We start from the raw sequence: 18,976 nt of genomic DNA, 5'->3' as shown, positions 1-18,976 counted from the left end.
TGTCAGGGCGCTGGGAGATATCTGAATGCTGACATCTCCTGGTAACTATGTCTTCATCCTAGAGAGGACCACCATTTGGGAGAGATACATACCCTTGTGAGTGGAGCAACACAGATGTTTGAAATACAGGCCAAGGTGAATATTGATGAGGACATGAGACAGAAACAGGCCGGTAGTTAGGGCAGAGATACTGCAAGCAGGAGTTTGATTCTTCTCCTTGGTCAGGAGTGGAATGATCTCTAGCCTGTCTGTACTGGAGGCCAGAGATGTCAGAAAGCAGCTATGGTTTCTGACCTGGGTTCTTGTTATCTCTCTTCTAAATGAGCTCCTTTTCCTGGAGGCTACATGTGAGGGTGTGACTGAAACTACAGGTCAGATACTAGTTCCTCCTGGTGAACAGCTTTGGAAGTGAGTTTTAACCCACTCCTAACCTAAATGTTTTTAGAGTCTTGATTCTTGATCAGGGAAAGTTATAGTCATCTTGGGGGCTGTTAAGAATGGGTATCATGGCTGCGTTGAGGCTCATTCAAGAAAAGCTATTTCTTTCTGGTCAAAAGACTAGAGTCTATCTCTGGCCCTGGGTGGAGACATGTCATTCTAATCTGTTCCAAAGATTAGAAAATTACACACTATTGTCTCCTCTCTTAAGAGTTAATTTAGCTGGGCTTAGCAGTCACCTCACCAAGAGACCACCCCTCAGGAAAGATGATTCACACTGAAAGGCATGCAATGGAGATGGGAGGAATAATTATCCCTTCAATGAACTCATGTACTTTGCCCTCTCAGAAACCCCTCCCTTATGCAGTATTTTGCAAAGTCCACATCACACAGCACCAAAGTGGCCTGACCACTCTTCTAAGTCATCCTGGGACACCCTGGGATGCGTCACTCTTTCTCTGAAGCCCCCATCCACTTCTGCAATGAGGCTGCTTATCCGCCATGTGGCTGCTTGTTGACCTCCTTCATTGACTGATCCTGTCTGCTTCCCTTTAAAGGCTTGGCTTCCACACTTTCTATCTTCCTCTTCCTGACAACTGTCAAGATTTGTACCTTGTCTGGTTAATTGTTTTTCTCTCAAATAAACAAGCAAGCAAACAAACAAAATGTTCTTGAGCTTTTTTTAAAGTCTGTTTCTAAATGATTTTAATAATGAGACAGAGACCCCCCCCCAAAAGAGGGATCCCCCAACTCCCCTGGGACCATGACTCTTTTCTGAAAACACATAGTGAGCAGGGTCCTATCTCATGCATCCCATTCTTGTGCACACTACCAGTTTTGGAATACACAATTAGAAAAAAAAGCCACTAAGCTTTTATTTTTCACTAAAAAACAACAATTTATTGAAAAAGAGTAATGCTTTATACAAATTCCCATCGGAGCCCCCAAATATCAATTGGTCTGTTTCCAGGTTTGGTAGTAGGGTATAAAAATATCAAATCTGGGTAAGTTCTGACATCAAACTTCTTTGGGATTATTTTGGAATATAGAACTCTGTGTAGTTTGGCAAGCGTTATTTGTATGCATTTACATTGCCCATAAATAGGAACCAGAATTGTGACAAAAGATCTTTGTATGATTACTTTTACACACAGAAATACAGCAAAACATACATAGTTCAAGTTCACATGACTCCATCCTTTGTATAACTTTCTCTATGTGGTTTTACCACTAAATGTTCTCAATCTCTTCTAAAACTGCTAGCTTCTATCCAACTTTGAAAGTATCACTTCACAAAGAGCACTTCATACCCCTTTAGTGTCCATACTGTCAATTTCCTTCATTACATTTACTTAGTTACAGACTGATGAAATTAAGATGTAATGTTGTGGGGAGCAGGGGGATCATACATATCATCTCAACAGCTGGGAAGCTGACGCACAAGAATCTCTGGATGACACAAAAGTTCTTGGCCAGCTTGAGCCACAGATTGAGACACTGTCAACAAAAACTTTAAAGACTTATGATCAGTTTAACTTAGTGAGCTTTAGTAGCTCATTGTTTGTGAGACTTCTTAAAGAAAGAGACCCAATTAACAACTCTCTCTTTCCAGTTGTTTAAAAAAATAACCACAAAACTTATTAACTTAAATTCCTTGATGACTATAGAGCAACATGTTTCCCCTCATAAAACCATGTTTGCATGTGTCCCCTCCTGAATCCTGTGACATAGGCAGGGCAGGAATTAAAGAACTTGTGTAGATGTAGCAATACATTTAGGGCAACCAAGTGCCTTTGCCCGAGTCAGTCCTTAAGTGATAGCACCAAGATTCAAATCCAGGTCTCAAAATGTCAATGTCAACACCCTTTCTACTACATCCTCCTGCTCTGCTGAAGGGCCTTTCCTACAGACTAGGATAGTAAGAGCACTTGCCAAAACGAAACAGCACCAACAAGAGGCCAGGCACAGTTGAAGGAGAGGAAATAGTCTCATGAAAAAAGAAAGATACAGAACATTGTGAAGGCGTGTGTGGAGATTTTATTCAGTGACTTCAAAACTGCTAATTGAGCAAGGAAAAACACTACTTAGGCATATTTCATGTTCAAAGAATGAGAGTCATATCAACTAATTAATGCTCACATTACCTCTACCAGCTGGTTAAGTGTAATTATCCCAATTTGACAGATGGGAAAAGAGGTATAAAGACTGTAAATTGCTCACAGCTACAGAGAGAATATTTGTCACTATATTATCGCTCCTGCAAGTCTAGCACTTCGTGCAGATAAACAGACCACACCTCCCAGAGAAGAGCTAAACCATATGATAATTATATGTGAGAAATCAAGATAGCTGAGGAGCAAAGAAGAAAAACGTAGTTGGCAGGATATGGAATGGTGAATAAGTACGTGAAAAATGCAATCAATAAAACTGTTTCAACAACAGGGTTAGCAGTACAGCCACTCAGTGAGACAAATATTTTCAAAGCAAACAAGACAGCTACAGACCAAAGGGCAAGGACCGTGAGGGAAGGTCAGCAGAAAAACATCAGCTGTCCACAAGATTTGCTCCCACAGCTCAGAAATGGATGTACTAAGTGATTCAGACTTGTTTTAAGCTTCAAATGTGGGTTGGATGGGAAATTCGTGATTAGATTCAGGAGTTAGAAACAAACCTCAAAGTACCAGGCTGAAAAAGAAGTTGTTGTCAGAGTAAAAAAAAAAAAAAGAAATTTAAATATGTTGTTGTGAAGAGTACACATGGGAAAGGGAATGAAGTCAGACTTCATAAGGAAGCTTGGTCTTAGGGCAAGGATGCTAACTGCTGATGAGGGGGTGATATTTGATTGATCACATGTTCACAGAAAGAAAAGTAGATCAGTAGGCTTATTTAGTCAATATGGAATTGTCTGTATTTTAGTCATTTTTAAGTATGCTGGTACCAATATGAGGAGAATAAGAGGTTTTTAACTGTCTATGTTTTAATAGAAAATATGTATATATACATATTTATACACGTTTAAGGAGCACCCTTCCCCAATTTGAGTAGGTCTACTCAGTAGGAAGAAGCAGTTCAAATGCGAAAGGCTTCCTTCCTGTACTCAGGAAAGATGGTAAGGCACAACCAAGCCCCTCATGAGCACAGGGATGTACAAAAATATGCTTCCGTTTGTTATACTACAGCTCAGATCACCATAGTCAACAGTTTAAGGCCTTAATGTCAATACTAGTTTCAATGTCCACTTTGTATTTGCTCCAGCAGGATTTCTTCCCTTTGCCTGTGTCACACGTAGTCTTTCCCACTAGAAGGTGTCGGCTTGGGATAAGGCCTTGGTGTTGGGTAAGAGGTTGTTTTCCGGGGACAGGAACAAGAAAGTAGGGCACCTCCCAGGAGGCAGAGGGAGGCAGCAGCCCAGCCAGTGAAGAGGGCCTGGCCAAATTCATACCTGAAAGAAAAGACAGCAATGTGCTGCTATGAGGACCATTGGCAAAAGGAAAAAAATCAATAGCAATACATTTATATATTTTATGGCAATATATATTTTATATATATTTATAATTAAAAATAACCTGATGATCCCTCAGGAGCTGCTGTTTGTGAGCACATTTATGAAATAATGTTAACATTGTAATTATCAATAATTTGCAAGAGTACATTAGCAATATGACATGCAATACACCAATTTAATTACATAAATATTTCCAAAGACCTTTCCAAGAAAAGGAGGCTTGGAAAGGATGATTAGACACTTGAGAAGTAAGGACTGGGCCACAGTCCTAGGTTACTGCTTACAAAGTCTACTACCCTCAAATAGTAATCATTTCTAAAACAAAAATGATCAGTGATCAGAGAACCTAGTTAAAATATAAAGCTTATAATTTGAAAGATAGACATTTGAATATCCCATGGCTGATTTTGGATTGAAAAAGGCCAGGTGGACACATTAATCCATTCTTGGGATGAGGAACCTGTGGCTGACTATGGGTATCACACAGAGAAAAGGGCTGGCTGTAGAAGTCGCAGGGCTTGAGTCCTGATCCAATGCTCAATTTCTGCAGCTCTGGACCAGCAGTTCTACCTCTCACTCATTGTTTCTTCCCTCAAAGCAGATTGTCTCACTTGCTTCCCTAGAGGGTGTTCAGGGTAATGTGCCATCACACAATAACAAGCGTACAGAGCCCAGCAATTTGTAAAATGCTTTCTCGTGCACTCCTAATATTATTACTCTGCTGAAAATGTGGCTCATTGACCTCCAGCAGTTTCTGTCCCTGCATCATAAATCTTACAGGATGGGCTAGGCTCCAACAACTGCTGAAGCCTATGTTCTTCTGTATGTGGGCGACTGTATAAAAAGATGCACATTTATCACTGCAAACACTGGAATTTTTCATTCGCTCACCCTAGCACTCACAAACAGTAATTACATCTTAACATTCTAGCTTTGAATGTGGTTATTAAGCTTTATAGATGGGAAGACAGTGAGACAATAAGCCTTGTCCTTGATCAAAGAGCATTGTTACCTGAGAGCCAAGACTCAAGTCCTGAACCTGCAAAACTTGAACTATTAAGAAAGGTGACCTTTGTAAAGTCAATTTTATAGTAGTAATGGAACACGAAATTTAAAAGTGGCATCTGAATGTACTAGAAAAATACATCATAGTTTCATGTGGATACTATCGGGAATGAAGCATTATTTGTTAACCACTATGGTGGTTCTATTTTTTTTTTTCAATAAATCATGAGCATGTATATTAGTTACAAGTGATCATAGGTATTGGAAACATCATAATACACTTCAAGAAGAACATGTCCTATACATTAGCATTTTTGTTCATATTCGGGGAAGAAAAAAGATGTGATACGTTGTTGGCTAGAATCCAGCTTAGAACATTTCTCCTTTGAAGTGCATTTTGTCATCAGTACTGGCTGTTAAAGCAATTATCAAATTCATTCTAACATGAGTCACAGGTCATTTAAACTGTATGCAAGTTCAACATAGATTGCCATGCAATTCTCGAAAGCAGCTCTGAGAAACTAAGGCACTGACAGGAGTGTGCCAAACACAAAAAGGGTTGTTTTTCAGAGAATGAACTGTTTTATGCTTGACTAGCATTACCTGGCATTGACGGGGGTCAAGGGGTCATAGAATTCTTGAACAATTCTATTTCCATACCATGCTGTGGCCACTAAAGTCGCCAGACCTACAGAAATTCAAAGCAAAGCCATTAATCACTGTGGGACATTGAGCACAAAAACACAGACTATTAAACCTAATTGTATTCTATAAGAATTGAATCTCATCAAGAGTGCTGACATTTTATTTTATTACTATGGAAATCAATTTGACTTAGATATGATTTATTCCAACTGTTCTGCAAAGAATTACAAAGAAATTAGATTGAAGTTAGGCCTAGATTATGCTATTTATGATGTCTTATTTATTTATAGTCCAAGGCCACTGGCACTAATAGTATTCTTGGAGAACAACTCACCTGGTCCATCTTATCCAAAACCTCTGCCAAAGGTTCTGCAGTACTGTAGTTTAGTGTATGAAACTACTTTTTTAAAAAATGTTTGTTCATATTAGTAGAGAACTGCTTATTTAAAAGGTAAGATGAAAATCTTCCTACATTCTTCTTGACAAATTCAAACTCAATTTTTAGGTTTTAGTTTAGCAGCAAAATCAGAGCTAACTAACACAGAAAGTAGACCCTCTCTCAGAATGGGCCAGATCATCCAGATTCTTTCTGTCCCAGGTTTAAGGCAATATCTAACACTAGAATCATTTTGGGAGGTGACACACTGGACTGATTTATATAAGTGAACTCATGATATTTTGTAATCAATAATGAAAGGAAATGAGTTGGGCAATGTCACTCATTCCAGTGTGTATACGATGTCTAAATCACATCATTTATTTTTATCCAAAGAGACACTCATCAAAAGATACAAACTTTCAAGTAGAAATTAAGAATAAGCTTGAGATATTTCTTTTATGATATAATGACTACAAGGTCCTTAAAAATACTAGAGGGTAGCCAGGTGGTGCATTAGGGAGGCAGAGACAGGTGGCTCCATGTGAGTTTAAAGCCAGTTTGGAGTATAGAATCAGTTCCAGAATAGCCAGGGCTGCACAGAGAAACAGCAGGAGGAGGAGGGGGGAGGGGAGAGGGAGGGGAAGGAAAAGGAGGAGAATAAAAAGAAGAAGGAGAAGGAGAAGAAGAAAGGCTATGCTACAGTGGCTGAAATAAAATCTGAGGCAAAACATACATACAACTTAATTTATTCATTGTAGAATATACATACACTTCAACATACCATGATTCATATAATAAATGTACATAAAACTGTCAAATCCAAAACTAATTTAAAAAGAAAACAAGTAACTTCTCTTTATAGTATTTGATGGCACATAAGATCATTTTGGGTGCCTGTGTAAACTGATGATGCACATGCTCTTGATCTGGCCACCTGGACTTCGGAGGCCATCCTAGATTGCCCTTGGAATCATGTATGTCTGTGGTATTTGTGGGAATTGTGGGGATGGGTTTGGTATTATACAATACAGTCTTTGATGTAACTTTAAGTTGTTAAGAATAAAAATTTGTTCATGTCTTTTCAGGTAGGAACTAATTGTATTTGGACAAATGGAGCATCTGGTCACTTGAACCACATCTTTAGCAAAGTCACAAACTATGCTGGATCTACACCCTCCACTGGTCTTCTGCCAATGAGGGAAATAAAGAAATAAAATCTAATTCTTATTTTTAGTAGCCTTTTCACCAGTGTAATCAATTATTACATACATATAACACATGGGATCTATACAGTAGCCTGTTGCTCAATCTATGTACTATATAGTGTCTACATATGAACATAATCAATAGGATACCTGTAATATAATATCTATCATATTTAACATATCCTTAGAAAGTTCTGAAATGGTGTCCATCATTCAGATTTCTTTGTTCCTCAAACATATAACCTAACGTGCCAGTCAACATTTGAATAAAGCAGAAAATGTTACTTGTTTACTGTGTGACACATAACCTATTTTGTCAACAGTGTTCACATCCTTTTCTGTACTGTTTTCTTCCTCAGCTCAGCTAACCCTACACCCTGCCTTGTCAATATTCCATTTGCTGCACCCCACTTGACCTATATTCTTTCTGATCCATGGGCACATCATGTTTATTGTGGAATTAGCTCTGCCCATCTACAATGTTACCTTTATCTTTCTCTACTGTCTCCAATGCCATTTTTCCCAATCCAGTATCATTAACATACTATTCATATTTTCTTAGTCTTTTCTATGTTCTGTACCTAGATATACTGAAACACATTATTAACATTTTCTAAGGTCCTTTTAATGTGGTGTGTGTGTGTGTGTGTGTGTGTGTGTGTGTGTGTGTGTGTGTCTTATGTGGCTGAGAGTGACCTTGAACTCCACATTTCCCTGCAATCATCTCTCTCATGCTAAGATCACATGTACCACAACTATAGCTACCAAAGAGCATATTCTGAATCACATAAAATTGGTCCAGACTCTTTGCTAAGTGTCAGACATCTTTCTAAATCTGAAGAGTCTGGGCCTCTGAAACAAGTGGGCACCCAAGTCCTTCGTGCTTGTACCTGACAAGTGTCCACAAATCAACTTTTCATTGACTCTTACTGAGAACACGAAAGCCAACTGACTGTAAGGCCCTATAAGTATCTGTAAAGTATTCTCAAGTGGTAAGATACTTTAAAACTTTCCAAGTACAGCTGAGCGTGGTGGCACATGCCTTTAATCCCTGTACTCAGGAGACCGAGGCAGGTGGGTCTCTGTGAGTTCGAGGCCAGCCTGATCTACAAAGTGAGTTTCAGGATAGGCTCCAAAGCTACACGGAGAAACCCTGTCTTGAAAAACAGAAACAAAAACAAACAAACAAACAAAACTTTTCAAGTACAATGAATCTAACATAAACTAAAAAAAACTAAACACTAGAAAAGTAGATTCAAACCGCACTTGAGAAAAGTAGGCAAGGGAGAAGGAGGGGCCTCTCTTACCAGAAACGACAAATATAATGCCCCCGATGACAGCCATCCACATCTTCTGCACCTCATCATCTTCCAAGCACTTCATGCACTTCATGCCAATGGTGGACACAAAGATTGCGATCAGCCCCAGCAGGATGCCAATCACCATCAAGGCACGGGTTGCCTGCAAAGTACCTGAGAGGAAACATTTAGGACATGTAAAAATCCTGCCTAGAGCAGTGGGAGATGAGGTGTACTTGAGGGTTCTTTGGAGGGAAAGAAGGGACACTTCTACTGTGGCCATCAGAACTGTTGCACAGTCTGAAGGATGGCTAGGACTTCAGTTATTCACCTCAAAGCCAACTAAAAAAATTATTAATGAATCAGTTGAATAGGTCTCACTGAATTGAATATGTAATCCTTACTACCTGAGTATTGAGATTCTGAACTAACATTCATGCATATTATCCTTAATGGTCACCATTTGCAATCAAATGGCTTAAAACACATATTTAGTACTAGTCCCTAGTTTTAGACTATATTTAACCTTCAGGAAAAAACAAGTGACTATGGATGATAAATGAGATTTTCTTCAGAGATGATCATGGCTAGATAAGCAACATTTTATCCCTAGTTATAAGTTCAGTGGGAAAGGATATAACCTTCTAGAATATTAGTGTTAAGGCAATCTTTAAGAAGGTAACTTGGAGCAGAGCAGTAGATTCACAGATAATGACGCCACCAGTTTTTAAAACTACAAAATCCTCATGTTATAATGTCAGAGATAATAACTCCAACTTGTATTTCTCAGGTTTCCACCAATTTTCTAAAGTTCCCGTTCTTATCTTTGTTCTGTTGTGTTATCATGAGAGACAGAGTCAGGTTTGAGAGACTGAGCCAGTGTGTTTCCTAAAGAATAAAAGCTGAAAGCCAACATCATGGTATAACAATATGGGGGGGGGGGTACATGGGTTAGAAGATCTTTAAATTACAGATTTATTTCCTTTTTCAACTAAACATCATTGTCTTACAGCCTTAATACATGAAATGGAAGGTATATGCAACAAACTAGGATCTTGGAAAAACTACCTAATACTCTTTAGGGCCATATTTGTATTTTATGGAATATGAGGGACAATATCTCTATCTAGTGAGTTAGAACAGTTCGCTCCTTGCTGGTCTTCAGAGGTGACTATGATGATGGCAGCCCCAATATTTAATGTGTACACAGGCCTAGTCTTCACATGTTCAAGATTGAGCAGTTAGGTTACCAATTCAAATTCAAAACAAACACCTCTGGAACACCACAGAGTTTTCACTAACACCAGTTTCTATCCTTGTTATTGCAATAGATGGCAGAATCACATTAATCCCTGTCTAAATGGGATCAAATGTATTTTCACAGTATTTCGGCAATATTTGGAAGCAATTTTTACTCTTTCATCAAAATACTCCAGGAGTCCAATCGGTGAGAAAGAGGAGGAATTGTATGAGCAAGAATTGTTGAGACCAAGATTGGAAAAAGCACAGGGACAAATAGCCAAACTAGGGGAAACACATGAACTATGAACAATAGCTGAAGAGCCCCCAACTGGCTCAGGCCCTCTGGATAAGTGAGACAGTTGATTAGCTTGAACTGTTTGGGAGGCACCCAGGCAGTGGGACTGGGACCTGACCTTAGTGCATGAGCTGGCTGTTTGGAACCTGGAGCCTATGCAGGGACACTTTGCTCAGCCTGGGAGGAGGGGACTGGACCTGCCTGGACTGAATCTACCAGGTTGAGCTGAATCCCCAGGGGAGTCCTTGCCCTGGAGGAGATGGGAATGGGGGGTGGGCTGGGGGGAGGGAGGGGGCAGGAGGAGGAGGACAGGGGAATCCATGGCTGATATGTACTATTAAATCAAATTATAAAAAAATAAAATAAAATACTCAACAGTACACTCTCTGCCTCTTCCATCAAATTCATCTGCTCATAAGTGTTCAATAAGCACATATGCGCACCTCTCTTGCGCACTTCTTGCAGAGTTCCAGGGTGACGTAGGAGCTATGGGATCAAAGCCATGTTCCATGCCCACAGCATTACTAGGAACTGAAGCTGTTCACATGACCAGTAGAAAACTTTCCTCGGAATCACAGCCCTGCTGTGGTATGAAGAGGAAAGTCCTGAGGGACTTCCACTTAAGGTGTTCACTTCCTTCTGATTCATTAGCAGTGGTTGCAAGGGCAACCGTCACTTACTAGAAAAATGAAAAACTAAATTATTATGATCTTATAAAACACAGATCTTGGATTTGGTTTCAGTGTTCAGCTCAGAAGGAAAACATTTTGGGGAGATGCTGCAGTCAATAAAGGGATCTATGTGATGAAGGATAGGGTGACCACTCCTGCTTGTTTGCCCAGGATACTCTGTATTGTAAATGAGAAGTTCAGCATCCTAAGAAGGCCCTGGATCCTGAGTAAACTGGGGCACCTGGTGATCCTACAGATAAATGATAAATGGTGGAATGCAATGATGTTTACCAAGGTTGGCAGGTGGTGTGTGTGTGTGTGTGTGTGTGTGTGTATCACATATACATACATATGCAAACATATGCACTACACGTCATACACATACATCAAAGCTTTGTAGGCTGTGGTCATGAGTTCAGAGTCTATTCCAAATAATGAGAAGTTATTGGAGGATCCTAAGGCGCGGTGACCTGACTTTTACCCTTAGTGAAGAAACAATATAATTAGAAAACACTAATGCTATGGTAGCCTTTCACAGGGGTAGACAGCCTCTTCTGTCTCAGGCACATCCTCTCTATTTTGTCACATTCATTTGTTTATTGACTCTCTATGAATGACTTCCATTGGTGTCTTTGATCTCTCTGGAAGTTGTGCTTGTTACACATCCTCCAATCAGACTTAGTCCATGTAATAGTCATTCTAATCCACTCATGAAATCAAAGCACAGGCCAGCAGCTCCACAGGGCTGAGTACTAGGCACAAGACATCCTTCAGGAGGAGCCTCCTGAGCATCAATCTCAAGGATGGGATCAAAGCCATGTTCCATGACCACGGCATTACTAGGAACTGAAGCTGTTCACATGACCAGTAGAAAACTTTCCCCGGAATCACAGCCCTGCTGTGGTATAAAGAGGAAAGTCCTGAGGACTTCCACTTAAGGTGTTTATGAAACATCTAGTTTTCTATTCAAAGAGCACCAGGTATAGCTTATGGACATGCCATCTGCATCCACTTACAATTATCAAATATTCACACAATTGTCATCTTTAAACTATCAAGAAGGCATCTATGCTTCATGCCATTCCTTTTTATTTACTACTTTTGCAAAGTTAAGGAGAAATGACAGATACTCTTATCCCATGCTTGCTAACAATGCTACAATGCTTCCTTTCTTATAGTGTTCAACACACAGACGTGGAGCCAATGGACAATATATTTTGAAACTGCAAAAACATAGAGATGAGGGGCCTTATTTTTATTATACAACATGATAAAGCAGTACATAATAAAATGTTGTTTTGCAAAGCAACATTTTCCATTTACACCTGGAAGCCATAGAATTATAAATTATCTTCCGTTTTACATTAGACTAGCATCAAATGGAGACATTGGATAACTCCTAACCATAATGTATGTGCAGAAAGTATAAAATAACACAAGCTTTCCGGTACACCACAAACAATGGTGGAAAATTGTAACAGCATGAAAACTTACTAGCTGGGCACCTATAATGACGGATTACAAGTCAGACAAAGAAACAATTGTTCTATCTAAGGTTGTGACCATTTGGCGTGGTGATCCATTCTAAGCTGGAGTTCTCAGCTGGACTGAGTGAATTCTTTCCAATGAAGGTCTTGCGGAAGTCACTCAAGTCAGAGACCTAAACTGTGTAGGAGTGAGGGGCTGCTAGAGGGGCCGCATGTAAAGCACTGCTCACACTTCCCAGCCAATCACGTGCATCATTCCATCTGTTCTCATTGAGCTTGGACTAGAAGGACGCCTTTACTTTTAAAAACTGGTGATAATGTGATATAGAAAGTACATATTTATGTTAAGCTAAATCTTCAAAATCATATTTATTTGACAAATACTTCCTTTGAGGGTCCAGAGATCCTGGAATTTTGGTATGTAAAGCTAGGCTTAAGTTAGGCTACAAAATGCTAGAAATTCATGCAGAAGGGAAAAAAAACTATACTTTTCCTTAACTTGATACAGTTTTTAATTTCTGTATTCAATGAACTCTTGTTATGGCATTTCTCTCTCAACAGAACGAGGAAGGCAGAACATAGAAGTTGGTAGTGAAGTATGAATGCTACAAAATAACATTTGGAGCAGAAATACATGCATATATTATTGCACTATGCCTAGGAGCACTTATATTTCTTCCTTGGGCCTTTAAATTTGTAGCTAGCTCTATAACATTTTAACTAAAGTTGTGTGTGGAGAACCTGGCTAGCAAATATTGGAAAAGTTACACTATTGTTTCTGAGCATTATCCAGCAGTAAACAGGAAGGCAGCCTTTTAATTACACTCAGCCAGATTGAAAAATCTGCAGCTTAAAGACCCCCTAAGGAGTTCTCACCGCTCTCAACCTGAAAGTATAATTAAAAAAATACTTACAAAGATCTCTACTTATAAGACAAGAAATGAGTTAGACTCTACCCTTCTACTACAGTTATTTTAATCAAAGTTTGCAAAGACAAGCATAGACAAGCAGGGGATACCCCCCCAAACTTTAAAGACATTCTCTCCAAGCAGTAGAATCCCCATACATTCTTGGCACTGCGCATGCTCTGCACTATACCCCATTACCATTCCTACCCTGTGCTCTATGTATCATGAGCAAGCCAGATTTTAATGGTATTTCTGCTCTCACATGGTCCTAATAAGTCTTCAGGGATAAGGTAACTGCCTGCTGTGTGACTCGAGCAAAAAGGCCCTTTCTCTTTCACAGACTATCAGAGTTTATGCAGACTATCAGAGTACACTGCCATGGAGTTTTCAATTACCACGGCTTTCAATTTCAAAGTTTTACATGCGCCTTGTTGAATTTCTGTTTCACAGGTGTGTGAGCGGGTGGACTACGTGGGATGTCAGCATGCAAGTTAAATCAGTGGTCCAAGCAGTCCTGGAGGATGAGGGCCTGGCACCACTCAGGGAATCCTGAGAAGTTTTGCTCTCTCTTTTAAAACCTAACATTCATTTTCAGAATGGCTCATGAGTAAATGTATGTCCTGGATTACTGTTTCCGCGGCACTATTTGTTTTTATTAAAATATAATTACATCATTTTCCCACTGCCCTTTCCTCCTCCCTCCAACCTCTCCCACTCGCTCCCCACCCCAGATAACTTTTTCCACGACACTATTATCACTCTGATCTAGGAAACCTGTGCTATGTCACTTGCTTTTTCTTCTTTCATCACTGAAGTTAGTAACAAAGAAAACTGACACCAGCTAGAGTCTTTGCTGCATCCCTATAAGTGAAAATAGGGCCAGGCTCCGGTTTGCTGACTCGATGAGTGGACCTTTGATTCATCTGTCTATGCCTCCTACTCTGCCCTAGTTTACAAGTGCTGAATCCACCTGAGTCTGGGGCGATCAAGTAGCTCTCCCTGGACAGTGCAAACTGGGGCAGGAACTCAATGTGTTCTCATTTTGAGTCTCGGCTCTTGCTTTATTTGTGTCTCACTCTGCACATGCATGGCTTTTATGAATGTTCACTATTTAGCAGCAGAGAGGAGTCTGGAGAAGCTTGTCCTCTCTGCTTGTGCTGCACAGACATCCAAGTCAGTGATTTCAGTCCTCTGATTGAGCCTGACATCATGGTGAGAGTGCTGGGAAACCTCATGACAACCAATACTCATTAAGCACACCTACACACATGTGGATTCATGCAGAGCAAGTTCAACAGGCTGGGGTAGCTTATAAACAAATTACAGAAGTTCAGGGCTAGATGAGACTTAAAGAGAGTCTAGCATAACCTCCCATTTGTCTGGTGCTTGGATCTTCACAACAGCATTCCTACAAAAATGCTTACTTCTTCTCTGCTTTGATACCTCCCAACATGCAGCCTCCCGGGAAAGCCCTGTCTTTGGCTATTAAAATGAAGCAAGCAGAAGCAATTAGCTAAACAGGCAACTGGCTTCCCACGATGTTGGGAATGAAATCAAAACCAAGAGAGATGTGTAAAGTAGGCAAAGAAAAGTCTACTACAGCTGCACCTGGCCCTCTCCTTTGTATGTCTAAATTTCAGCTACAAGCGTCATCACTCTAGAAATATCATGTGCAGGGAGATAAAATCAGTCTTAGCTGTTATAGACCATAATTCATGGTGTAACAATTGCTTCTCCAGGAAATTTATCAGTTACATTTTCACAAACTGTTTGGTCAAAACTACATACAATACAGCCTCTTTCTGCTGTATACAGTGGTTCTCTATGGGGTGTAATAATACTACACTTCCTACACACATTGTGTAAAGGTCATGTGTTTTTCACAACTGATACCAGATACAACAGAAGAAGCACTCTGGAATGTCTGGTTACAAAATGCTGACACACTCTATCTTGATCCTTAGGTGAGGAGGGCTCTGCTGGCAAAGCTCAAAAGTATAATCTTAGGAAACCTATAGCAGTGCTTCTCACCTCAAAGCATCCTGTGAGAGGTAACCTTCACGAGCCACACTACACACACACACACACACACACACACACACACACACACACACACATGCACTGAATAAACCTTTTCATCTCTAGGCGTCATGGAACTACACCAAAACCAGCCAGTGAATCACCAACCAGATCTCTTCATCAGGTGGGCGTGAACACCGCAGCTCAGGTGGAGAAACAGAGACAAGTTTTCTGGGTCTGGTCCAAAGGTACCTTAGTGAATCACTGCTCAGCTGGGAGAGAGGTATGAGTCAAGGCTCACGCTCCTTGGAATTGGTTTGGGGAAAGAGGTTGCTGAGCTCCATCTTGAATAAACTATGGCTTTAACCAAAACAGAAGTCGGAAGCTGTTCTCCGCTAAAACAATTTGACAAACAGGCAGTTTCTGAAAATGCCTGTGACGGAAGGATATTTACTGCTTTTGTCACAGTTTTAAGGAATATAATAACTATATCAGCAAGGGATAAATTATAATAAAACATTTTGTATAGTATTCTGGGTAGGGATGATCTGAGTATTTGCTGCACGGACCATTATTCTACCCGGCCATTTGAGGAAGTTCAACCGGATGAAATGAAGAATTTGGATCAGAAGAACAAAACTGGCAGGGAAGCTCTCTGAACTTGTCCATAACACGTCTCATCCGCCAGTTCCATAGGACAGCTCTGAAAGTGCCTGGCACCATTTCCTTAAATGCGTTTCTCTTCCCACCAGTACGTTCATTATTTCCCACTTGTTAACAGCCCGAGTGGATCCAGGAGGGGAATACGCAACACACACTTAGCAAATTAGTAGATTACTTTTGACATAGGTGTCCAGATGCGGAGACAAAACCACACTGGCTGACTAAATTCTACAGGTACTCAGGCTGTCCAGCTGAGTGGTGGCCGTTCCAATAACTGTGAATTGACGTGCCTTTGTGGGGCTGGGTGAAGAGCTGCACCCTGAGAGAACAGGGACAATGCCAGCACTGTTCGCTCCAGCACTCCCAGAGGACTGTGGGATAGCTTTGTTTAGGCAAAGGCTAAGGGAGGTCTTCCTGTGGGACCGCCAGTGTGGTTTCTCCAGCAGGAGGAAAACAGCCACGAATGGTATTACCTGGGTAGGAATGTAATGACTTTCTTATAAAGCACTCAGAAATTTTACCTAAACGTGAAGGTGAAGGCATTTTATCTGTTTCCCCAGGACCTGTAGAAATATTTCTGTCTATATATACCTTTCTAACTTCATGTATGAAAAGAGATAGTCCATTACATGGAGATGGCTTTGCAGAAGGGACAACATGGGAAAACCCTTTCTCCCTCCCAGCCCCCCACCCCCAGCCTTCTTCCCAGCTGTGTCTGCCTCTGTCAGTGGCACCCATTAGGCTGCCTCTTTCTGTACCTTTCTCTTTCCATACTGGCCAGGTTATTCAGAACCATTCTCTTCTGTGACCCCCCCTCCCCACATGCCACCGGCCTTCTCGTTCTACACTTAGACTGAACAAGCTGCCTCTTCTTCAGACCCTAGGCTGGAAAGCCAACTTTTGTGGGGAGGATCTCAAGAGGTTCTTCGGGAGAAAAAGCCAAAAGACACAAAGATTGAACCTTCGCTGTGCCCAGGGAACGCCTTGACACAAGAGTCAGAAAGTTCCTTACTTGACATCTCTGAATCATCTACCTAACTTTGAAGGCTTGAAACCTGCCCCAAAGTATACCAGTTTTCTTGCCCAAACTCCATTAGAACGTGCAGAAGCGGCCCAAGAGTCCGAATTCCAACTGTGGTCTTCACTCTCCCATTCTCCACCCACCCAGATTGGAATTTGAGGCCAAATCACACCCAGAAGGGCAGAAAGTGCCAAGCATGGACTTAGTGGCAAATCTAGGGCTTTGACCTGAGGCTCGGGTTCTCTTTGCTTCCTCATGACAGAGCACATGCTCAGAAGCCTTGACCAACTTAGAGAGGGTAGCCCCATATAATCACAGGACAACTCCGGGGTGAATGAAGCTACTCCAGAGAAATGGGACTCCGAGGCCAGGGATGGGGGTCGTGGCGAGGGGTGGAGGGTGGGGAAGTGGGGATGCACTCACTGCTCAGATTCAGCAAGGAGTCGAAGACTTTGCACTGGATCTGCCCGGTGCTTTGCGAAACGCAGGACATCCACAGCCCCTCGAAGATGGCCTGGGCGGTCACGATGTTGTCCCCAGCATAGGAGTAAATCTTCCACTGGGGCAAGGCGGTGCTGACGATGGAGCCGATCCATCCCAGCGAGGCCAGGATGAAGCCCAACAGTTGCAGCCCCGCGTTGGCCATGGCTCGGGTCCCAGGCTCGCGCGGGCTCAGGCGGCAGGTGCAGAAGGCGGAGTTTGCAAGGTGCACACCTGGGCTCCCGAAGGTGGCGGGGTCTCGGGCGATCAAGTTATGGCTAGGACCCCTGCTCCCTGCGCGGCTGCGGGCGAGGCTCCTGGCTTCTGGTCCGGGTCGGCGGCGGCGGAGTGTGGAAGCGAGAAGTGGCAGAGTTCTCTGAGATGCAGAACCGCCCGGCGCGGCGATTTAAAGCAGCTCCGCCCCTCCCGGCATGCGGCTCCCCCTGGCGGTTTCACGGCCCAGTACCCAGGAGGAGCGCCGGGTCCTCGCAGGCCACCTCTCCCTTGGTGGGGGATGTCCTGTGGGCGACCTGGGGACAACCTGGAGAGAATCAGGCATCCCTACCTGCTCCCTTTCATTTCTCTCCTGCGCTTTCTTCCTTTCACTCCGTAGTTAACACAAAAAAAATTGCCGTGTCTGTAAATACTAAAAAATGTATAAAGGTGAAAAAATGGAGGGAGCCAGAAACCGATTTTCACTTTTAATATCTTCCCAGTAACCAATTCAGGAACACATCTAACTCCGTACTCCCTGCCCCCTCGGGGACCTTTCCTCTTCTTTAATTAGCTTCTTTCTTTTTGGGGCCCCCTGTCCCTTTCTGCTCCTCAAAATCACTCCATTGGATTTCTTCTATTTCTCCCAGAGGCCTTGTGGAGATCTTGACACTTTATACATTAGGGAAATGCTACCAAGAGAGTGTCACGCGGCAGGTGTCTGGCACATCCAGGACTTAGTTCCCAGTTCTGTGGGTTCCCCACTACATTTTCAGTTGAAGAAAAAAAAGATGTCTTTTGAGTTTTTATCCTCCTTTTAAAAATACTGTCCACTATCCCCTACACCTAACACACACACACACACACACACACACACACACACACACACACACACACACTCCTACCTTTTCCTAAAAGCAATTTGCTTAGCATAGCAACTTCTTATCTGAGGCGCCTGGCCAGCGACAAGTTATCAGATGGAATTCAGCAAATTCACCCAGTGCCTGCCAGGCGAAGGAGGAAGCAGGGCCTGGGCTCAGCCTCTGAACCTGGCAGGAATGGCTATGCCACCTCACCTCCCCAGGCATTGATGCGGGCAGCCTCCAGCCTCCCTGTCCAGGTCTCTAAGGCTCTCTTGTTTGTTGTTGCTCAGAAGCCCACGTTGTGGTTGAGAATAATTAAGATGTTTTCTCGACTGTTATTTTGTATGCGGTGTGAGTGCAGCTGGAAGGGAAGCTATGACTTTCGTAAAAACATGGGATGGGAAGACCAAAATAAACACACGAATAAGAAACGGGGTGCCCAGGGATGCTAAGGAAACAACAAACAGAAAGAAGCCCTACCATGCTCACTCCCAGCTGGCTGTTTTTTTCTGACCTGCTTTGTCAATGATTAGGGATAAAGACCTGGGGTGCTCAGGGATTTAGGGAGCAGTGATGTCAAGGCAGCTTTATCTGGAGATCCTGAGATTAAAACAAGTGCTGGCTTTCTCCCGGCTTTTC

The 18,976-nt window shown here is 42.0% G+C and overlaps 1 protein-coding gene across 1 annotated transcript; it reads right to left on the bottom strand.

Moving 5' to 3' along the window:
* Positions 1 to 1,310: 1,310 nt before the first annotated feature.
* Cldn1 (claudin 1) lies at positions 1,311 to 17,658 on the bottom strand. Its single transcript, XM_028875172.2, has 4 exons — positions 17,205 to 17,658; positions 8,485 to 8,649; positions 5,552 to 5,636; positions 1,311 to 3,880 (listed from the first exon to the last, which is right to left on the bottom strand). Exons 1-4 carry the CDS (start codon positions 17,425 to 17,427, stop codon positions 3,718 to 3,720), a joined length of 636 nt encoding a protein of 211 aa, XP_028731005.1. The 5' UTR covers positions 17,428 to 17,658; the 3' UTR covers positions 1,311 to 3,717.
* Positions 17,659 to 18,976: the final 1,318 nt, after the last annotated feature.

This window comes from Peromyscus leucopus, chromosome 12, assembly GCF_004664715.2.
Source record: "Peromyscus leucopus breed LL Stock chromosome 12, UCI_PerLeu_2.1, whole genome shotgun sequence".
In the NCBI taxonomy this organism is placed as follows: domain Eukaryota; kingdom Metazoa; phylum Chordata; class Mammalia; order Rodentia; family Cricetidae; genus Peromyscus; species Peromyscus leucopus.
Note: the sequence above shows the minus strand (reverse complement) of the source record. Positions and strands in the feature narration are given on the sequence as shown.